The sequence below is a fragment of the Rhinoderma darwinii genome, chromosome 12 (genome assembly GCF_050947455.1).
Source record: "Rhinoderma darwinii isolate aRhiDar2 chromosome 12, aRhiDar2.hap1, whole genome shotgun sequence".
NCBI classification, from domain to species: domain Eukaryota; kingdom Metazoa; phylum Chordata; class Amphibia; order Anura; family Rhinodermatidae; genus Rhinoderma; species Rhinoderma darwinii.
In genome coordinates this window covers 60,704,736-60,729,370 of record NC_134698.1, presented here as the reverse complement: position 1 = coordinate 60,729,370, position 24,635 = coordinate 60,704,736, and the positions used below count along the sequence as shown (strand labels likewise).

Genomic DNA, 24,635 nt, shown 5'->3' with positions numbered 1-24,635 from the left:
TTTTGGCGACTTTTTCCACTGTATGGGCACGAGATTTGTTGTAATCTCACCCACACTGCTGCTACTGTAATACGCTGTGGATTTTCCACAATGAATCCGTTGCGGAAAATCCGCAGTGTTTACGCCGTGTGTGTACCTACCCCTAATATGGATTTACACTGAAACTGACTCGCGGAAAACGTTCTCACTTGATTTTATGTCTAATTGCCATACAAGGAAACCCCAATGTCGTAAGGGCAGGTGTCTCTGTGTCTATTCATTGTATAATGACACTTATTTATCACAACTGTTTAACCAGAAAAAACCCGCCTTGTTTCCCATGGCAACTAACTAGAGCTCAGCTTTAATACTTAAACTTCACTGCAAAAAAGGAAAGCACTACTGAGGTTGGTTGCTATGGCAACAACAGTTTTTCTGTTAGGCAGTTTTGGTGTACTAGTGTGTCCGATATAAAGCTGGATTACACCGCTCCATGTACAAACCACATTAAACTACATTTCCCAACGAGCATTCGTACACATGCGCAGTTGGATTGTGACGCTTCTCCCAGGTAACCGCAATCGCCATGAAACTTAGACATTCGCTAGGAGTGCCGGGGAAGGGCTTGGTGTGGGCGTTTCATTAGCACGGTCCCGCCCCTTGTGATTGACTGGAACGCCTCTTTTTCCCTCTGTTGTCATTGTCACCTCTAACCAATTGGAGACGGAAATTCAGTTGCGAGGGGCGGAGTTGTTAGCAGGAGGAGTGGTAGCACCTAGCAGGCTAGGTTTTGTCTTGCTTGTGTTGGTAGGGTAGCTTGTGACGTCGATGGTGCTGCAGTGATGGAGAGTGGGGGGAGCAGCCGGTGACAGTGGCGGCGGCGAGGCTCGGGACCGGCGGGTAACGGTTCTGTCTGGCACCGGTATGGGTGTGCCTCATGTTACGGTTACTGGTGGATAGAGGTAACCTCGAGATCTTTATTATATTGGACGTTGTGAACCCCCCCCCCCGTCTTTCCTACTTGAGTGAAAGGGTATACGGAATGTCACCAATGGGGTCCGGATTGTACCATTGAGGTAAGGGGGGTGTAGGTGCTGTTACCCATTGGGTTGTGTCGTATATGTGTGACCCTGCAGTGTGGTACATTGTGACATAGGCACCTCAGCATCTATCTGTAGCCATAAATCATGTGTGCACTGTGGTCTGCGTCCCGACTGCACGGACTGCTTCTGTATACACAACATCTGCAATTCATTCATACTTCATTGTACCTGAAATACGTATTCACAAATGTATATTATGTATTCATTGCTTTTTATGATACATTAGGGGACAATTAAATTTTTTTGTTTCTATGATGTGACAGATCATGGTGATCGCTGTATTTGTATGGGAATATTGTATCTGTCAGGTTATTGGATGATCGGAGCCCTTCATAAATTTCCTTTACCGATCATTGTGATCATTCCGATCGCAGTCGCAAATGTTGATTGCCGAGAAATTAAATTATCGACGAGTAGTGTTCTTTATTTAGCTACGATGTGAAATCTCTTGTACATTATTTATTTTCCCATCCTTGCAAACATCCCTGGTCTGCTGAGATGATCATCCCAAAAATGAATTATTGGGGTGTCGGGCTTATTCTGTACAAAATCTGTAAGTGTGAACCCAGCTTTGCAGTGTGTAGAATAGCTCCACAAAAATGTGATCAGTATGTATATACACACATAGTAGGGAGGGGCCCACCTATCTGCCATTTCTTTATTGTACTGATGGCTATACCCCTCCTCCGCTGTCATTACTGAACCTGACATGAGTAAAGGACCCCCATGGAGAAGAGAATCCCTACGGATTCTTTCCATATTCCCCCCCCCCCCTGCCTATTTAAGGTAAAGCTTCTATTCCTGTAATGACGGTTTTGATCACATTTGATTTCCGTTCATCCAGCATCATCCTGCTATTGTGTCAGCCACTGGGAATCCCCTATACCAAAGATGAGTGAATGTGAAAATGATTATTTCTTTTCTGATTTCCACAGTAGTTTTTCTTGATTCTTTTATTTTTTTTTAAATAATTTATATTTAGACTGATATAATATAACAGATGTAATATTTACAAATCATGGGCTCCTGCTGATATTTAGGATTTTGCTTCGGGCCTATAACCTAATGGTCGTAGATAAAGTTCTCGTGTACAGTTTTTGATACGCGCAAGACAGAGAATCCTAAATTAATTTATTTGTAAAACTTCTCAACATTATTCGGTCCAGTACTGGAGTAGCACTTTTTTCTATAGTTTTTAAAAAAAAAATATTATTAAATTATTATTACTAATAATATATATATTTTTCTCTACTTTTATAGATTAATTAGAAACAAATATATACCCCTATACGCATAAAATATATAGTGACAAAACCACATTATATAAAAAAAAGTAAAATAACAATTTAGCCAATGTCCCTGTAGAATAGATCATGTAGGCCGGTGAATGAAGCTTTTCTGGTCTCCAGTGCAGCAGACTCTCCCAACACGTTGGATAGCATCCTGTCCTCTGCAGGGTATGATTAACCCCTTCATTTCCCTGCATGTTAAAATAACAATATAAGTAATCAGGGTTGTGGTCCTGAAAGGTTACACCATGTGCACTTTCATGGATGGCTCCATCAGGCAGGAGCTCTGCGGTGGGGATCGATGATGGTTACTGGGTGTGTGCTAGGGATGATGAGCCACTTTTACTATACATGCTTCGGTTGGTCTGCATGTAAAAAAATCAACCTCTGCTTGTTGTCAGTTCAGCCCATTTTACTATTAAAGTTACATGATGGGACTAGATATAAGATAATGGCATTTTATTTAACAATTTTTGTGCTGATGTAAAACGTAAAAAAAAAACAAATAGCATCTGAATTCTTTTTTGGGGATGAAAACCAAAAAATATACAAATAAATAAAATGTGTCAATTCAATTGCCTATAAAGTGTTTATTATAACTACTTTTTATAAATGTTATGATTTTTATAGTAATTATTACTATATATATATATATAATATATATAATTTTTTTCGTGTAGTGAAAAAGGTGTGTATTGCCCTTTTATACTTATTGCGTTTTATTCTGAGATCTGTATGGAAAAGACAGACTTTAGTAGAGTAACTGCAGTTAACACTTGCTAGTCCCACAATAAAGTAATGGATGCTGGCAGATTGGAGATGTTAGGAGACGTGAGTCAGATTTCTGCAGACATTGCTGCACGTTGAGATTTTCACAAGCCACTGTATTATGTAACACATCCAGTATATATCCACCCACATTGTAAATCTGTAGTATAGTAACCGCATGGAGCATCCTTTATTGTATGATTTCCTGATTATAAAAGATAGGGTTGCCATAAAATAAACACCATCACAGAAAATGTATCCCACAAAAAGGCCATGCGTAGGCTATGATCAGATGTCGGATTCACTATGGGCAAACTGCTGGATCTGCGTCAGAAATCTAGGATTTCTGCCATGTATATGCAGTTTCAAGTGCGGCGGATCCGTACGGGGATTAGCTCCATTTGATGGGGCTAATTTGTGTGTGGAATTCCGCCAGCTTCTCCGCACGGAATCCGTGTCAGTAAGTGATGAGTCGCTTATTGCCGCAGATTTTAAATCCGCGCAGAAAATTTTCGCCACATCTGCACAGAGACATTAAAGTTAATGGGAGTCGGATTTCATGCTAATTTTTGGGCGAAATCCGGAACGTGTGAACGGAACCTTTATTGATACAATGCCAGTACCCAGCAGGATGCCGCCAAGCCACATTGTTATATGATGGAGGTCGTACAGGTGCAAAATAATGATAATCGTCCAAAGCAAAGAATGAAAATCAAAAATATAATTGACGTGCTGCGGATTTAAAAGTCTGCACTACGCCCTGAATTTTCGTGAAGATTTTTGCCACTACATCCAGATAGGTTTTTGGAAATCGAATCCACAAGCATTGTACTCTAAATTTTTGCAGAATTTTGGTGCGGGGTCTCCAGCAAAAAAAATCTGAATTTGAATTTACCTTTATTGCACACAGATAAAGATTCTGTAAGGTGCCAGTCACGCAGTTACGTGTAGTGCACCATGTTGGCTAGCAGATTATTGGTAGCGCCAATGCTATTAGAAGGCGCTGGGCAGTCCGCTTGATCTAAGTGCACCACACAAAGTATTGTCACTCCATTCTCCTTTTGCATCACAAGGCCCAACTGTATCCTGCAAAAATGCTACACAGTTGATATTTTTGCTAAAATACGTATGCTCTTGCAACCTGCGTCACTGGTCCTCTTTTGGCGAATCCCTACACTAACTTTACAAACAAATCACAGAAAATGGCCAAATTTACTTCATATCACAGAAGAAGATCATACTTACTGATACAAGGGCAGGTTATAATAACAGTTCCCAGCAGGATGCAGACAAGCAACAATGTTATTTGAGGGAGGTCAGGAGTTACTTGAGTGGCACACCGGTGGTCTGGGATTACATTCCTCTCTGAGTTTTAAAGGAGTTTTCCCATAATTTATAGTTATCACTTATCCACAGGAAAGGTGATTAAATATCTGATCGGTTTGGGTCCCGATTCAGAGAACGGGTTTACCTTGCCGTCCCTGTGCACTGTACATGAATAGAACGGTACTGCGCATGCTCGGCCACCGCTTCATTCACTTTCTATGGGGATGCTGGAAATGCCGTCTGGCAGCCCCATAGAAAATGCATGGAGCGTTGCCCGAGCATGCGCAGTACCACTTAATTTATATGGGGCACTCAGGGACAGCCAGATAAGCCAGTTCTCAGGATTGGTGGGGTCCCAATGGTCATACCCCCACCAATCTGATATTTATCACCTATCCTGTGAATATGTGATAGATATTGATTATGGCAACCCCCTTTAACTTCTGTTTTACATAAAGGCTTGATGAAAAGTAAGGGTATATTGATGCGCGGCAGTTTATTTCTACTACTGTCCCATACATCTAAATGGGGTTTGCAGACATCCATTCACATGCTGCAATCCCATTTTGATGTATTGGACCGATTTTCATTCGCAGAAATTTCTGCCCCAAATCTGCTTAAAATTTTTGGGGTAGACTCGTATGATGTAGGTATCCGAACTTGCAAATCAGTCCGCTGCTCTGCTGGAAGTAAGAGGTGTGGGCAAGAATTTTTGATGAGTATGGAAAAGATGATCTCATTATCCCAGCTTAGATGACATGTCAGATGGCCTTTTCATCCATAATGTTATCACACCATAGAGAATCGGTAAAGGAAAAGGAGAGTAGTGAAGGTAAATATTTTAGAAACTTTGTTATTTTTCTGTTTTATCCCCCCCCAAATTATATTTAAAGTACCTTGATGAATTGGGTGAAATGCTTTATACAAAAAAGGTAGTTAAAGAGGATCTGTCACTAGTTTAGTAATGCCCAATCTCCTAGCTAATCTAATAGGCGCTGTCACACTGATAATACTAGTGAAAATTGTGTCCCAAAATGTTTTATGAGCTTTTTTTCTAAATATTCAAATGAGCCTATACTAGACACATGGGAGGTAACAGCAGCGATTCTCCTAGGTGGAGCTACCTCACAGCCTCTGACGCTGTCCAATCAGCATGAAGCTGCTTCACACAGTGTGAGAGACTGAGGCTGGAAGGAAGAGGGATCACGTCAAACAGCCATATCTCTGGCTGTGGACCACCGAGAACAGCGGTTTTGGTGGGATATTAATCTTTAATATGGCACAGGACTAGCTGCAAAACAACCGGAGGTATCACCAGTAGGGAATGGAAGCTGTATACTATATGATCACACTGTGGTGCTGGACTGTGAAGAGGACAACTGTATGATGCTGATGTGTCATAAAGAAACCTTACACCGCCCAGAGTGAAATGAGTCCCCTCCTTTTTGGCAAGTATAGCCAAATTAGCATATTTATAAAATTGTTCATAACTTTGCAAATAATAAACATTTTTGGAACACTAATCACACTGTAGTTATCAGCAGCAAAGCGCCTATTGGATTAGTTTGGAGATAGAGAATTAATAAACTAGTGACAGATCCTCTATAAGAATTTATTTTCCTCCAAGAGTAGTTTTGCGGACATACTGTTTGACGCTTGTTAGACTTTTTTTTTCCCTTCTTTACACCACTCTTTTGGGTGGTATATTTTAGACCAGTATTCTGCACAAGAAAACTGGCGCATGCAAGTGTGAACTCTGGCACATTTCATGACTTGACAAATCCACGGCCATGTTTTAACTATACCATCCAACATGGCGAGCCTGTCACGATTCCAGGTTCTTTCTGGAACACATGAATACATTTGGCTAACAATATAGGCACCAGTAAAATAGGTGCATGAAACGCCAAAACAGAGGCACAAAGACAACAATACATGTGCCCCATCTTTTCTTTCCTCAATGATCTATACTCCAGTTATTAAATGCAAAAACTATTCATCTCCTATGACCAGGAGGTGAATATCATCACCCGGCTAGTCAGTCAGTTTTAGAGTTTTATATTCACAGACCGCAGATATGTGCTGGAAATTATGAAAAACCGTTACATACAAGTAAATGGGGTTGTTTCAGCAACGTGTGCATGGATTTCTACAACTTCCATTCAAATGAATGGCACAGTCACATACATTTCTGCAACAAATCTGCCTAGTGTGAATATAATCTTAGACGTAACATAATTGGTCAATTAGGGCCCATCTTTCCACAATCAAGGTGCTTTAAAGGGAACCTGTCCGCAGTTTTGAGGTTTCAGACTGCTGACAGTGTGATGAGGGGGAGGGCATATGAAACTTACCTTTTTTCTTGGACATGCAAGGTGCATGACCAATAAAATAATGTTTAATTCCCCCAGCGCGCCAATTGCAAGTGCCACTGAGGCACGACTTCATGTGCAAGTCCTCCTGCAACACCCCGCCCCTGAGTGACGGCTCTAGCGGTCTCCTGATTGGCTACTAGAGCTGTCACTTAGAGTAGAGACTGGCACGCCGGGGGAATCAAACGTCCGTTTCTCGGTCATGCAACTTGCATGACTAAGAAGAAAAGGGTAAATTTAAAATGCCCGCCTCTATACTGCTGACAGGTTCCTTTTAATTGTAGCAGATAACTTTATCAGTAAGGTTTATCTGCACATGAGCGCATTCTTTTCAAAATAATACTTCAAAAACTAGAGAACAAAAACCCCTCACGCTTGGCCGTTTGTCTATTTTGTTCTCCAGCTCTTTCTTTTTTTGTCTAGCAGGCTGCTAACAAATTCCTTTTATTGTACTTTGACGTTCTGTACACCAGGACTGTATTACTTTTATTGTATGGAAAATTTCTGTTACCTGGTCAACTAGCGTCATCCTCTCATCTCTTCCTGGCAGAGAACCCTCCCTCTGATAGGACAGATCCATTGAATGTATGCCTGGAGAGAGCGCAACATGATCTTTATCAGTGACCAAATACAAACTATGTTTCAATTTATTAATAAGTTCTAAGAAAAGATGCTCTAGATGCTGTTATTTCATGGGGAATACAAGTATTTAGTTCACCTTTTTGGTTCCGTCCAAAATGGCGGAAACAACGCAGCATGCTACACTTTTTGTTTCGGTAAAATGATGGAACCCATTAACGTCAATGGGTTCTGTTGGAACCTGTTGTGTAGCGGAATCCACGCTTCCAGTATTTTCGTTGTTCGGCTCCTCTGACGGAGCAGAGTAACAAACACCGAATGCAAATGTGAACGGTCCATGCAGGTGATCTTTAAAGCTACTGTCCAATCCACTTACTGGACATTCTTTACGCGTCTCCGATAGTGTGGGTTAGATTTTGGTAGGGTTTTAAATAAATAAAATAAAAATGTTTTTTAAAAAAATATTCACCTAGCCTCCATTCTCCCATAGATCTTCTTTAGGCCTTATTCACATGAACATATTATGTGTCCGTTTAAATAACAGACAGCGCACGGACCCATGCAATTCAATGGGGCTATTCAGACGTGTGATTTTTCACGTAGCTTGTGTCCGCTGCGAGAAACGCACTGCATGTCCTATTCTGGTCTATTTTTCCGGACCACGTCACCCATTGAAGCCCATGGGTGTGTGAAAAAACACGGACATCACATGGACGTCATCATTGAAATGCTGAGAAAAAAAAGGTGCTCAAACACGGGCATTAAAAACTGATGCAACACGGAACTGAAATGCATGAAATACAGTCCGTTTTTTTTGCATAGGCAAAACTGACACGCTCGTCTGAATAAGGCCTTAGGCTGAGGCATCAGGATAGAGTAGACGGGCAGACGCACAATCTTAAATTACCACTTTGCCCATATTTCCACTGGAGGGTTGTGGCAGCATCCATTGCTACGGGTAGAGCTGGGATTGTGCTGGCGTCATCCTATTGAAGAAAGGAATATGCTTGAGAACCATAGCGATACCTCTTTGTAATAGGCCATGAAAGATCACTATTAAATGCACAACGGCATTAGTGCGCAGCGCCATCGTCTGCATAAAGGGGGTGAAAATGAAACCACAATGAAAATCATATGTAAGATATTTTTTTTATATATTGCGCAGCCGCAATGGAGTTTTTCTTCAAAACCGTTCCCCCAATATTGGCGCTGCTTTCTGCCACATCTCAAAGAGATGAACTTCGATGTGATCGGTAACCGCTCAAACCCACTGACACTGAACCCGTCAGTCCCGCTGACCTGATGGATACAGGTTTCAGCGCTAGATACAGCTGCTCTGTCTACAGGATACAAAGCAGCTGTATCTCAAAGTAAAACTAATTCTTAATTAAAAGTACTTAGAAAGTTGCGCTAAACACAGACATTTTTATAAATAAAAAAAAACATATTTTTTTCAAAAGTTTACATAACCTTTAAACTTCTCCGTGTGCAGGTACCCGCAAACATTGAAAATATAAAGGTAGTGAATACTTTTTGTCTGAGAAAATATGCTATAATATAATGTTGAAAAATGAACTTACACAATAAAATTTCTTTTTCTCAGGACGCAAAAATTCTGATAGGTCGGCATTGTCAAGTTTTTGGATTATTTAAATTTGTAACGGCCTGACTATATTGCATGTAGGTTCTCTCCATCACCCGTGCCTTCCGATTCTCCCATACTATTACTTCCATGTTTTCCTTGGGACTATCTTTACGGTAACTACGTGGTGTGCAAAAATGTACTCAAATAATTATTCTATAACAAAATGATCTTTCTATAAATATTGCAATTGATTACAATAATCGTTTGGCGTTGTCATCCACCTACTGCAGCGCTTGTTGCTAGGCAATGACCAGAACATATTAGCAAATACGGCATGTAAAAAAATAAACAAAACTCAATTATTCATTAGGGAGTCTTTCAGACTTGTGATGGGAAATGCTACTTTATTCTCTGTTTATTGTTCTACATTACATATAGAGTTTGAGGGAGACCGAGGAACTGTAGTAATATCATGAAATATGAGTGGTCTACATTTCAAAGAGCCGTTCCCCTGACGTTTCATTTGACCGTGAACAACCCACATCACAAATGGGTATGGATGGTCTATTGACAGGAGTGCAGCCTCCAGTCCCTAAAAAATGGCAGCTTCTATGCTGTTAGCGGTCGTTCGTTGGAAAGGAGAGCTGCGAGTTGCAAGCGGTTTGATTTTAAAACTATTCCTAATTGAATCATGATCACAGCCATGAAAATGGTATATAGAGAAATTTCTTCAAGGGAAGCTGTCACCAGAATTTTACCTACTGAACTTTACTCGCTGGCCGCTGCTGTCAAAAGTTTGTTGCCGTTATCCCCTCTCCTAAACTCCTCCGACCATTTGGGCCTTTTATGGTAATAATCCGGCAGTCTCGTTCGTTCCTCCTCTTATGCCCACCCACCGCCAAAAACGGGTCCACCCTGAATGCCGAAATCTCATCAGAGAGAGCGCACATTCGCCTGTCATGTATGGTCCGATACCCTACCCTGCTTCGTCCGGGCCTCAAATCTAGTTACTGGTCATGCGCTGCTATGGTGTCCCGTTGCGCGCACACACCAGAACGGGACATTGATTCACATGCGCGGGATTTCGTGTGTGTGTTGGGGGGGGCGAGGAGCTGTAAATCAAAAGTAAGGAGGCGGGATTAACTCTGGAAGGCTTGAGGAATGAAGATATGACTCTTTTCAAACGAAAATATGACTTTTATACTCATTAGCATACAGCACGGGAACACTAAAAAAACGGAATACTAAAGGTAAAGAGCCGACTTGGAAGATAATTATAGATTACGTAAAAATGATTTTCATCCACTTCCACCAGGTATTGCTGGTTTAACAGGTGAAATGTTGGTAACCGGTTCCCTTTAACTTTGACTCCTAACACTGTATTGTATATGTGTATGTGTGTATATATATATATATATATATATATATATATAGCTACCTATGGACATTCCCTGTAATGTAATTGTTCTCCTCCTTAGCAGAGAACCTGGACATGGTCCGTTCTTTACTGTATGAATATGCTCCAAGTTTCCTGTCGTATTAATAAGCGAACCGTGAAGCCCGACATGTAACATTGGAGAAGGAGCAGGTGACCTTGAATGTCAGCACAGTCTGTATGTCAGCAGCCGCTCCGTGCGATGCAGTCATCAGTATTGCTGATCTTCAGAGAAGCTTCATTTTGTGGAGTAGGCTCAGATTACTGTTGTCAGTTATGATTTCATCTACTGAAATCTTACACATAGATATGGAAGCCATTTAGCTAAAGGTTCATGAATTAGGAACTTATGTAAATGTCACCTTTTTTAAGAAGTCTGTCCTCTATATCAAGTCCACCTGCCACTTACATAGTTTTAATTTGTGTTGGATGGGAGGGGGGACATTTAATTCTTCTGTGTGCGCCAATAGTGCACATGCTCGACCACCGCTCCATTCAATGTCCCCCTAACTGTGGTCGAGCAGCGAACGGAGGGTTCGGGAGCAGAGAGCGGGTCACTTATCTAGCACACTTAGCGCGATTGTGTATATATCGCACTGTTGCCCAATAATTTGAATAGGCATTGTGTAATACTACATTTCCCCTGGAAATAGGTGGCTATACGGTCAGGGCAGACTCCATCTGAGAAGGGTTTACCCAGTTGGTATAACCCCTTTAACCTGATCTTCATAAAGTGGTTTTTTTTTGTGTTTTTTTTTTTTTTATTGCCGTGTGCTTAGGATCACCCACAGAATCAACACACAAGAAAATGGCGACAGCACAATGCGAATGCCACCTAAGCCACTAAATCTAAATAAATATGCATTACTGTTAAATCTACTTACAATAGGGAGGTTCTTGGCACACATTTTGATCAAATTGTGTGAGCCCACCTGCCTCGATAAGGCGACCTCTATGAGGTGGGAACCTACGCTGCACATACACCCAGGACTGGGACTAAACCTACATATACTTGGGGATGGTAGGAACCAGCATTAAACTAATTAAACCACCCAGGGCAGAATGGGAGGAGTGCAAGATAAAAAATGGAGGCATTCACTAACCCCACATATATGGATCACATAAACACAAAAAATTGAACAGCACATTCCAACAAAACGAAATGAAACTTGTATAAAGGTGCAAGAACGCCTGTGACTGCCAATTTATACAGCACACAAGAAAATGGTGCCAGCACACTGCGACACTAATGCCACCTAAGCCACTAAATATAAATAAATATGCATTACTGCTAAATCTACTTACAGAATCAAGATGCCATCGACTACACAGGCCCATTGATTTCTATGTCGGCTACACCGGCATATCTTTGAGCTGCACATTCCATTTAAATAAACTCTCCATTATACTATGGTGACAAAGTGGAGCTGAGGATAATTATGAATTAAGAGTAACTCGCCACGATCCTTCTTGTTGGGAGTCTTAGGTCCTGTTCACATCAGCGATGCTTTCCGTTGAGGGGTTCCATCGGAGGTTTCTGTCAGGAGAACCCCTCAATGGAAAGGCAAACAGAAGCCTTAGCTTCCGTTTGCATCACCATTGCTCTCATTGGTGACTGAAAGTTGCTAATGGTTTCCGTTTGTCACCGTTGTGACCGGGTTCCATTGTTTTGAGATCAATGGTGATGTAAACGGAAGCTAAGGTTTTCATTTGCCTTTCCATTGAGGGGTTGCCTCGACTGAAGCCTCCAACAGAACCCCTCAACGGAAAGCAACGCTGATGTGATCAGGCCCTTAGAAGTCATTTAGGTCTGTGTCATTCGTGACTTGCCGGAGGCGGTGAGGACACTTCCTGCGTCCTAGACCACAAAAGCCCTTTTTCTGATCCTACATGCATATACTAAAGCAGTGTAGTATAGTATGTGTCGATCATGCAGCTATAACCTGCCTGATGGACACCACATCTTTTTTAATTTTTTAGTTGTTGCTACGCCATGTTTTTTGGCCCACGTTTAGTGTATACACCTATAAAAGCCCCCAACGTATAAGTTAAATGTAGGCTGTGACGGACACTTAACAGTGGCATCCATCACATATTGACTATTATGGGATATGTTAAACGTACACGCCAGGAACTCTTAGGACGTATCTGTTAAAAGGATTCATCACCTATCGGCTATTATGGCATCCGTTTAATAAATTTGTCATGAATAGCTCATGACGTATACATTTTATGGAGGCCTGTGACGTATGCTATACATACCCCATAGGCTTAGTTGTAGAAAAAACATTTAAACTGCGTGGCATACTTCTGTTAACGTTGGATGGCATTGTGTAGTCTACTACGCTATTCCATACCCCCCAAAAAACGTTGTACCAACTTATGCCAGCCCGACGAAGGCCGAAACGACATTCTATTGGCATATGTCAGGTTAACGGGGCCCTATGAACATGTTTAGCGCGTTCGTCCGGCTTTCTCCTTGCGTACGCGCTAAACGTAGGTCCAAAACGTGAGCAAAGCCTTAGTTAAAGGGGTTAAATGGGGACCAAATATTATTAGCAGTGTACTCACTGGAGTATGTGCGTATACTCGCTAATATGCATTATGCTGAATCTGAGATTTTCATTTTTTTAGTGCTGCCAGGGGACCGGAAGTCTAGTTGCACGGCCTTCGTGACCGGCCCCGCTGTAATCTATGTACAAGCAGGAGCAATATTACAGACTTCTGGTCCCCTGGCAGCGCTATACAAAATCTCAGAATCAGCGCGACGGGGGACCAGCATGTATATTAGCCAGTGTACTCAAATACTTCAGTGAGTACATTGCTAGTAATTTTTGGTCCCCACATAACCCCTTTAAACTGGTAAACACAAAGATGCTGCTTTTCTTTAGGGTATATTTACATGCGGCAGATTTGTTGCAGCCCTTTTTGTGATTTAAAACTTCTTCCATATATTTGAATGGGTTTTTTGTGCAGCATGTGCATGGATTTCTGCAAGATCCATTCAGATGAGTGGGACGTTTGCAGGAATTTCTGCCACAAATCTTAGGGACCATATTTCGAGCTCGACCACCTTCCTTCCATTGGCAAGAGCAATGAGCATGTACAGCAGAGTCCATCACGGGACTGGTCTCCTTTTGGATTTGGCCAATTGGCAGCAGACCTTCTTATGTTTCTTTGACTATTATGGAAACCCATGGAAGGATAAATTAATGTGAACATTCAGAGGCAGTTTTTTTTTGTTTTGTTTTTTAATAAACAGGCAATAAGAACTTTAGGGTATTTGTCAATGTGTCTGGGAAAATAACTGCTCTTGAAAACAAACTGGAGAATTCACATGTATGTTACACAAACTAGTGCAAAGTATTATCCAAGACCAAGTATTCCAGTGTCCTGACCACAGTACACACCGCACAATGCTGGATCTGGTCTGATCTGGTGGTCACTGTGCGCAGTAGTTTTCAAGTGTTTTTCCTGCAGTTGTAGGACCTGTTATGTACCAGAAGTGTCACCATTAGTGGTCTATTCAGACTGGACACCAATGAGCCATCGAGTGTGGTAAACCAAATTATATTAACCTATTGATGGTAACTTCTCCTTGTGTAAACCCTGTCCTCCCCAACAGTTTCTAGCTTGAAAGCCTCTACCAAATGTGTTGAGCCACACCATTTTAAAAGGGGGACTAAGCAAACTGAAGATCTGATCGAGTTTTAGAACTGTCCTAGTCTTAAAAGGGTTGTCTCATCATCAAAACCCTTTTTCTTTTTTTAATAAATTCAGCCAACACGGATCATCTGATCGCTGTAGGTCTGGCTTTTGAAACCCCCAGCGATCGTCTGCGGGTGTCAGCCAGAGCGGAAGCCACGGGCTCTCTTCTATGACTGATAGAGTGGTTTCCAAGTTGGGAACTTCTAGAACATCCATATGCGCTAATAGGGCACATGGAAAGGAGTTAGTGATACTACCGGTGATGTAGTTCGGACACTTGTGCCAAGTTCCAGTAATAGTGTGATATACCTGGTGCTACAAGGGCACAATAGTATTAAGAGCTGATACTAGCTAGGCAGCAATATAGAGGGGGCCCAAAGGCCACATGTGCTCCCTTGAACCACTGGTTGCTGAACACTGCTTTAAACCTGTTTACGACCAAGGACGTATGTAATACGTCATGACTGTAAACGCTTGTGACTGGCTAGAGCTCAGATATTGTTATCATATAAAAGTCCAGAATATTGACTTTCAATTGATACCTGTGTTCAAGGGCAATAATTGGGGCACAGCATTCGTTTAAAGTCGCGGAGCCGCATGAAGTTTGCACATCTAATTACCCCATGCGCCTAATCAAGACATTTTGTTTGTTCCACCTGCAAATCCGGACGAAAAATCTGCAGCATTTCTGCTATGCGTAAACATCGCCTTATTGTTGGGGGGTGTTGTGCAGCTCAGGCTCTGCTTTGGTCAGACTTTTAACCACAAACATGAATTTTCATGTATTTTTTTTTACAAAATGTTACTTTTTGATGCAAAATTGCATGAAGACGCCCATGGTTATAAATCGCTGGGTGGTATTTTCACAATTTTCATAGTGTCTACATTCTGACTATATATGGCTATGGGGGTATAATGATTATTTTATAATTCAAGTTTCATTTGTGTTTGTCAAGTCTGAAAGGTGTCCGTTCAGCGAAAGGGTTAAAGCAAAGGTGGTTTTGTGTGGCGATAAATAGTTTATCTGTAATTTCTGAATCCTGATAAAACCACAGTTTAATGCACTTTTAATGTGAAGGTTAGGATGAGTTGTCAATAAATTTTCTTAAATGAGAACAAAAAGGATTTTTATACTCGGCAGCCTGTGCAAATGATAGTTTAAAAATACTTTTAGCCCTTCTATTGATCCCTCGTAGAAGGTTACATCACTAATGAAAGATGTCTGCCCTTTTCTTTGTAGCCACTGGGTAAATGGAAGTCACCCTTGGGAGCCAGATGATCTCCGGTGACACGAGTTCTGCTTAGCAGCTTCAGCACCAAGTGCAATGAGTGGGGGAGGGGAGCAGTCGGATATCCTCACCGTGGGTGTCCTGGTTAAAGAAAGATGGAAAGTGGTAAGTTAATTGCACCTTATACATTGTATCTTACATTTCTTACCAGAACCAGAATTTTTGAAATCGAAAAAAAATTTCAGGGCACTGACGTAATTCCAATGTATGTGCTGAATAATACATGTGGCATCCCTTGGGTCTGCTTTGGCACAGAGATACTCTCTATTATGCCACCGGGTGAGTGTTGTTTTATCACCCACTGCTGGTATTTAAAAGTCCATTTCTTCATAAAGTTAAGAGACATGTTGGAGGACTCTCTCGACTCCCACTGATGCAGATTCTTTATTTCTTAAAGTGTAGCTAAACGTTTGACAAACTTCTGACGTGTCATAGTGACATGTCAGAAGTTTGGATTGGTGGGGGTCCGAGCACTGAGACCCCCACCAATCACTAGAACGAAGCAGCTGAAGGTCTCGTGTGAGCGCTCAGCCGCTTCGTGTCTGTTCATCTTTTTCCGGAAATAAATTATCAGTGTACGAGCTCATTGACTTTCTATTGGGTCCGTACTCCGAAACCTTTATTTCCGGAAAAAGACTGACAGACACTAAGCGGCTGAGCGCTCACACGAGCGATTGGTGGGGGTCTCAGTGCTCGGACCCCCACCAACACAAACTTCTGACATGTCACTATGACATGTCAGAAGTTAGTTAAATGTTTAGCTACACTTTAATTTAATTGACCATCTGAATCTTCAAGATTTAGCCCCAATCTCCCATCTTTACAGGCACAGTCTCTTGGGTCCTGGAAGGGGAGATATGAGGAGGTTTTTGTTTGGGGCCCTCCTGTGAATAGACTGTTTTAGTTATTTATGAGGTGGTCATCTGATATGGAGGGCACAAAGTAGTCACTGGTCAATTTTTTTTTATCTTGCTGCCAATCTGTTGTAATTAAATTTTTAGATTTTATTTAACATTTTTATAGACTAATTCGGTTTTAACAGGGCTCATAGTTGAAGTGAAATGTCTATTTTGCACGAACACACTATATAATTCTCCGTTTGTGAGATGAGCTGAGATTCCATCCCTCCTCTTCCTCCCCCTCTTCATGTTAGCCGAGATGACACAGTTGTCATGGTTGGTGACAGCTGTAGTAGGATCATTATGTTGCGTGAAGACGGGTTTCATGGTGGTGCACCATGGGTGTCTATAATCCACAGTGTAGAAACAGGCACATTTGGCAGTCAGTCAAGTCACTTCTTTACTTTCATAAACTGTTGTTAAAAAATAACAGCATTGAGAAATCGAATAAATGGTTGCCATGGACAACACCAGTGATTTTCCCTTCCCCCCCCCCAACTACCGGGCCGCGGATCATTTGGTACCGGGCTGCGGTATGTGGCATCCGCCGCAGGGAATTTCGGGCGAAAAACCGCACCAAACTGTGGTGCAGTTTTTAGCCCAGAATGTCCACTGCGGAAAACTGCTGAGCATTTACCTGGCTTGCTAGCAGGCCAGCCTCCTGGGATGACGTTTTATCCCAGGAGACCACTACAGCCTGTGATTGGCTGCAGCGGCGGTCACATGGGAGGAAACGTCATCCAGGCCGGCCTCCTGGGATGACGTTTCATCTCGTGTGACTGCAGCTGCATCGTTGCGATTCCGCCGCAATAAACGCAGCAACTGCTATTTGTTGTGGGTTTTACCTCCCATTGAACTCAATGGGGAAAACACTCAACCAATAAGCAGCGTTCATGCAAATACAATTGACATGCTGCGCGATATGCGCACTGCGTGTCCATTTCTGAGTGGTTCTTCCGCTCACTATTTACACAGCGTGTGGATGACATTTGTTTTATCTCATCCCCTTTGCTGCTACTGTATTATGCTGCATATTTTACGCAACCAATTCTGACGCTAAAAACTGACCCTAACCCCCCCCCCCCCCTAACCGCAAACCCAATATCCAATATATAATATACAAAGGGATTAGACAACCCCTGGATGTTTTTGCAAAACACGATCAGATTGATTTCAATGGGTGCCATGCAGTGCTACCTACTGTTGCTGGGTGTATGAGAACTTGCCTTACACCAGTTGCACACAACCGTGTTTGGGCCGTGAAAAACTGTTCAGGTGAACGGGACTCCTGACATTTTATGATGCTAGGAGTCCCTGACTCACCACGGAACTGCTGTTTCGTACTTTTTTTTTAAACTCGTTTTATTGAAGGAGATACATAAACACCATGATACAAGACATTTCTGGGCCCCCGCACAGCGGACATGCCCTACATTAAATACAAAAGTGCGTGTTACAATATCATATCAGCAATGCATGGCATTACAATCTCTTTCAAATTTAAACAGGTAATAAACTAAAACATAGTATACAAAAAACCTTTTCACAATCGTTCATAGTGCATGGTGCTCCATATTTTAGAAGCAATAATATATCACCATATGCAGAAGACAGAGACCCCACAAATCTCGATTCCATCTAAGCGATCTAGGGTACCTATAATATCGCATCTCATCTTAAAGCTTATACATTACCCAAACAGATAGGAGAGGCAACCTCCTCCCTTCCCTTTACAACACACATTAAGTGGGGGCTGCTTCAAGAGCCCTAGATAAAGCATTGTTGGAGTAGGATGTGAGTTCAGAATTACACCACTGATCCCACACCCTATGAAATTTATCCGGACATCTTCTATTAACATACACAATTCGTTCATAAGGTATCATGGAATTAATCATTTCTATCCACATAGATTTAGTGGGAGTACGAGGATTCATCCACCTAATAGCAATAGCCTTCCTAGCTATAAATAACGTCTCTCGAAGGCACGTACGTGTTGTATGAGCATACATCCCATCCTCCACCAATCCAAATAGACAAACTCCTGGTTCCAGTCTAACTGGAACTTCCAATACCCGGGATAACAGGTCAGTAACTTCAGTCCAGAAAACCTGAAGCAGAGGACATTCCCATATCATGTGATGAAAATCCGCAGGTTCATAAGGACACCTATGACAACTGGGGTTAGGCCGTCTACCCATTTTAAAAAGACTGACCGGGGTAAGATAGCTCTGGTGTATGATGTAGAGCTGTATAAGCTTGTTGTTAATAGCAGGAGAGACGAATCTATGTGACTCTAGTAGATCCAATCTAGAATCCTCATCTAGGGATGGGATCAAGGTCTGCCACCTGCCCATTGCTGGGAGATCCGCTTTATTTGCCTTCGCATGTATAAGGTAAGAATAGATAGATGAGATTAATCCTCCAGGTCCCTGTGATCTAATAACCCCAATCAAGGGATAGGTGGAAATAGGTGTTTCTCTTCCCCTATACTGGGTCAGTAGTGAATGGCGCAATTGTAAATACTTATAGAAAGCTCTTCTCGGAGCTTGATAGGTTTCCTCAACTTGAGTAAAGGACAGCATCACATTATTCACAAATAGATCTCCCACCGTATTTACCCCTAGTGTCGACCAAAATGTATCATCCTGTGAGGAGAGTAACTGATCTAGTGCCTCATTCTGCCATAGGGGTGTTTCCGCTATTATTTGGTCTTCTCCTGAGATCTTAAGTGCCGCCGACCAGACATTACGAGCCACCCTATGTATCGGTAAAGATTTCCTACTAAGGGGAAGTGAGGGTTCTAATACAGGCCAGAGTTTAGGAATATCTAAGTATTTTGCCAGACATAGTTCCAATCCTTCCGGTACTTCAGGTGACACCCAGGCAGCCATATACTTGAGCTGACCCGCCAGGTAGTATAAATATAAATCAGAGAGGGCCATTCCCCCTAGATCTCTGGGTCGTTGCAATTTTGCTAGCTGTAGCTTAGATCTAGAAGATCCCCATATGAATTTAATTAGTTGCGAGTCTATTTCTTGGAAAAATGCCCTTGGGATATATACAAATATGTGTTGCAGAATATAAAGACATTTAGGCTGAACCACCATTTTGATAAGATTGATACGTCCTGCTACGGAAAGAGGTAATCCTGACCAAATCTTAAATTTGTCTCGAAACATCGGTATTAGGGGAGCAACATTTGCCTGTATCATGTCAGCATCCAATCTCGTGATTTGAATTCCCAAATACTTAAAACTAGGAACCACCCTCAAACCCCCTACCAATGATCCCACCATACCATTTCTGCGCGGGGAAAAGTACATCAGACACGACTTGCCCCAGTTAATGGACAGTCCAGAAAAATCTCCAAACCTATCAATTATGGTCATTGCTTCATCTAGGGACTCATCAGGAGATGACATAAATAGCAACAGGTCGTCAGCATATAATGCCACTCGGTGTTCCGCAGAGTCTAGGGGTATACCCCGGTAAACCACATCCGATCTAAGTCGAATAGCTAAGGGTTCTACAGCGATTGCAAATAATAAAGGTGAAAGCGGACACCCCTGTCTGGTACCACGAGCCAAATCAAAGTATGGGGAGAGCTGTCCGTTTAAGAACACCGCTGCTCTGGGATGAAGATACAATAAGGAGACCCAATGACAGAACACAGGGCCAAATCCAAACCTCCGCAGAACTTGAAGTAGATATGGCCATTCAATAGAGTCAAAGGCCTTTGCTGCATCCAAAGATGCCAAGGCCCAGTCCGCACCCTGCCGCGATGCAATCTGAGAAACAATTTGGACTCTGCGTAGGTTGTCCGACGTACTTCTCCCCTGTATAAACCCGGCCTGATCAGGATGGATAATAGAGGGCATAATACCATTAAGTCTATTTGCCAATACCTTAGTTAAAATTTTATAATCTACGTTAAGTAATGCTATAGGCCGATAGGAAGAACAGTCCAAGGGATCTTTATCTGGTTTAAGTATCACCACTACTGTGGCTTCATAGAAGGAGTCGGGCAGGGACCCCGCTAACAAGGATTTATGGTAGGTCTGAAGGAGTTCTGGGAGTAACTGCTCTTGGTATTTCAAATAAACTTCTAAAGGTATTCCATCCGGTCCCGAGGCTTTCCCCTTAGACATATCAGTCACTGCCTCATTCAGCTCTTCTATCGTGATCATGCCATCAAGTAGGAGACTCTGTTCATTAGTTATAGAGGGGCAGGGGACAGATTCACAATATACCTGCAACTCTTCTGCCGTTTCCGTAGTTCTAGAGACATATAAGTCTTTGTAAAAATCAGAAAATGCAGAAAGTATATCTGACGTAGCAGTGAGAATAACCCCATTAGGGCTTCTAATTTTCAAGATAGCTGGGGAGGAAGTATTCTGATGGATGAGGTGTGCTAACAGGCTGCTGGATTGGTTTCCCTGTTCAAAATACTTCTGGTTTGCAAAGAACATTTTACGCTTGCTTTTTTCCGTCAAATACAGCAAATATTGTCTTCCCGCTTTTAACCAGCTGACCCTATTGTTCTCCGATGGGTCCGAGACATAAGTGGCCTCTAGTACCTTGCAGAAGTTAGCTAGTTCCTGTTCCCTTTTAACCGATTCCTTTTTAATATAAGAAATGGAGGACTGGAGACAGCCCCTCAAATAGGCTTTTAATGCATCCCAGTAAGCTGAGTGATTTGTACCATTTCCGTTGCCCTGTGTGTAAATATGGATTTGATCGGGAATGCGATCCTGCTGGGTAAATTGAGTTAACCAAAATGGATGTATTTTCCTACAGATATGGCTCCTTCTCTGGGACGTGACCAATTTAACCATCATAGGGGAGTGGTCAGAAAACACCCGGGGTAAATGTTCTACAGATGAGAGCATCGAACATGCTCGTACATTACCGCAAATGTAGTCAATCCGGGACAATGCATTTCTCCCCGGGGTATAACAAGTATATTCTAGAGCATCCGGCCACATATACCTCCATAGATCATGCCATCCCACCTCTTCCAGAAATAGCAATAAAGAAGGGGGTCTAGCTATACCGGGGGGATCTGTCCCCACATCCGGACGAAATCTGTCCAATGTAGGATTTGCTACAGTATTATAGTCTCCCATGCAGAGGACCGTAGCTTGGGGATACTCTGATGCAAATTTGGCTGCCTCATATAGTACCGCTAGGGATTGTGTCGGGGGAATATAAATACCCAGTATGACAAAAGGATGACTCTCTATCCAGGCATGTACAAAAATATATCTCCCATCTGGGTCTTTTTGCATAACTCCTGGCTCCCACCTTAGGGACTTGTGAATTAACAAGGAGACCCCCCTGGAATATGAGGAGTGCGTGGAGTGAGCTGACCATTGTATCCATGGCTTCCTCATAAATTTAATAGTGTCTGACATTAAGTGCGTTTCTTGCAAACATATTATTTGCGGGCCTCTTGCCCTGATCTGTGAGAAGATTTGATTGCGTTTACGTGGCTCTCCCAGTCCCCGCACATTCCAAGACATAACACTTAGAAACATCATGCACCGCTAAATGAACGATCCTTAAAATACAAAAGTAGAAGATTTAACAAAACAACAATAGTAGGAGGGTGAACTCAGTCGCCCTATCAAGAAAATCTTCCGAACTAGGGGAATATATCCCTTCTGAATCACGGGGGTAGCCTGTGTGAGACTGGAAACTCCACACAGACTATTACTCCAACTTCCCTCCTCCAGCGTCTCCAACCCACATAAGACAGGCATACAACCCGTCACATTAGAACCCGCAATAATATGGAGTATCTAGTCGCCTCAGATCGGTCTAGCAACCCATTCATGGACAATCCCAATCCAATATCAACAATATAAGCAAAAGTAAAATACAGTGGTTAGAGAGAGCATACATTCAATGAAAACGTATCAGATATGCATATATTATACCACAACGCAGCAACCTGGATCAACGTCAAGAGAAGAGGATAATAAAAGTTCCCGGAGCAGTCCTCAGCTCCACAAAAGTCCCAGAGTCTCCGTGTCCACGATTCTAGGTGTCGGATAGTAAAACCACAATCATGGTCTGGGGCCTAGGTTATTTCGGCTGTTCAGCCATTCGTCAGCCTCTCCCGGAGTATTGAAAAAGATAGATTTATCATGATGTACAACTCTGAGCCGTGCTGGGAAGACCATGGAGTATTGAATCTGGAGATCTCTCAACCGTCGTTTAATGCCGACAAATGTAGCTCGAGCTTTCTGGAGTGCTGCAGAGAAATCTGGAAAAATCGTGACCGTAGCGGCGTTGTGTGTGATCTGGCCTTTTTGGCGCGCAGCTCTCAAAATGGCGTCTCTATCTTTGCTGCTGAGTAAGCGAACCAACATAGGCCTAGGCATGGCCCCTGGCGGTGGTGGTCTGGCGGGAACGCGATGTGCTCGTTCAACCGCATAGGCCGCAGACAGTGTAGCATCAGGCAGCGTATCTTTGAGCCATTGCTCCATAAATGTCCCTGGATCTCTGCCTTCAGCACGCTCTGGCAGGCCCAGGATACGAACATTATTCCTGCGCATCCTATTCTCAAGATCATCCGATCTTTGCGCCCATGCTTCTGCAGCCCTTTCCAAGGCCCCGATTTGCCGCGCCACAGGAGCAGAATCATCCTCTATTTGCGAGATCCGAGTTTCGGTATCACGAACCCGGTCTCTTAGCTTCTGGAGATCCTGACGCATCAATCCAAGGTCCACCTTAACCTCATCTATTTTCCCAGTAAGAGAAGTAGTAGACTCACGTATAGCAGTCAGGAGCTGTGCTGTGACTTGTTTCAGTGATGGTTCCGGATCCTCATCTCCCTGAGGGTCCGCCTCGTCATGCTGCTGTCCAGGAGTAACGGCGCCATGATGGCTACTTGCTCTGGCGAACTCTTTAAGGCGGTCAGCGGCCGCCGAATTGCGTGTCTTGCTCATTTTGAGCTCTCCTCTACTGTGCCTGCGATTGCCCCACGTTCAAGAAGTTTTTGCGGGAAGTTTTACAGCAGGATTAATGCAGAAACACCGGAGCCGGGACGGAGCTCTCACAGCATGCGACTGCTCGCGGCGGAAGTCAGCCACGCCCCCCCGCTGTTTCGTACTTTATCATTTTGTTCAGTACAGAACAGCAGTTCCGTGGGGAGACAGGGACTCCTAGTATCATGGAGTCCCGTTCACCTGTACCATGGTCGGGCCGGGAAATGCGGCCGACACTTGGACCGTTTTCCATGGACCGAACTCTGTCGTGTGCAACTGGTGTAACTCTTTCCTAATCGATTACAACTGCTCGGCTTGTAGTCATATAGTGCGTATGGCCAGCATATCTAGAGGTGGCCGCACACGGCCCAAGATTTCTGATTGCGTATGGCCAAGTAGAGCAATATATCAATGGGGTTTGTATTCTCTACACGTGCTTGTAGAGCATACAGGCCGCATGCACACAACCGTAGAATTCATCCGTAATTACGGTCTGTAATTACAGACACATTCACTTCTATTGCCCACGGACACCATCCCGTCTATTTACGGGAAGGTGTCCGGGTCATAGAAATGCTCCGCAAAAGATAGGACATGTCCTATTTTTTTGTTTTCACGGACCGTGCTCCCATACTTTATAATGGGAACACCTCAAATGCGGTTGGCTGTCCGCAGCTGGCCATGCCCGTAATCACGGACCGTGATTATGGGCATGGTCGTGTACAGGGGGCCTTAGTAAATACTTGTATTCCCCATAAAATAATAATTTGACAGAATCTTTTCTTAGAACACTGCTTGATGCAATTCCTCTGGGAAATGTTTGAATAAATTGACAACTTGTTGTTACCATTCCCCTTGCCAATAGGATGTATCCCTACACAGTCTGGGACTGACAGCACTGATTACAATATCAGACTGGGAATGGTAACACCCAGTGGTCAATTTATGTATACATTTCCAGGAAGATTAACAGAGGACTGGCACAATGCAGTGTTCTAAGAAAAGATTGTTATTTTATAGGTAATACAAGTATTTACCAAAACAGATACTGGGAGAGCTGACAGGTCCTCTTTAAAGAGGATCTATCACTACTTTAGTAATAGCCAATCTCCTAACTAATCTGATAGGCACCGTGAAGCTTATAATTCCAGTGAAAATTGCCTCCCTAAACATTTATTTTATGTTATGAGCTTTCTTCTAAATATGCAAATGAAGCTATACTAGCCAAATGGGCGGTAACGCTGCTCTCTCTGTGGGCGGCGTCTTTCTTGTCTGTATGAGGCTGTCCAATCTGCATCATACAGCTTC

General features: G+C 42.8%; 1 protein-coding gene across 3 annotated transcripts in view; it reads left to right on the top strand.

The window, feature by feature from the left end:
• The first annotated feature begins 612 nt into the window (after positions 1–612).
• The window catches only part of TTBK2 (tau tubulin kinase 2), a 67,013-nt gene continuing 42,990 nt past the window's right edge, over positions 613–24,635 (top strand). Inside the window, exons 1-2 of one of the 3 annotated variants that reach the window (XM_075844721.1) lie at positions 613–941; positions 15,385–15,538. In XM_075844721.1, coding sequence (XP_075700836.1) covers positions 15,470–15,538 — 69 coding nt within the window. In that variant the 5' untranslated portion in view covers positions 613–941; positions 15,385–15,469. Of the gene's footprint in view, positions 1,056–15,384; positions 15,539–24,635 lie in introns of all 3 variants that reach the window. The other 2 variants (XM_075844720.1, XM_075844722.1) reach the window with 2 other exon arrangements.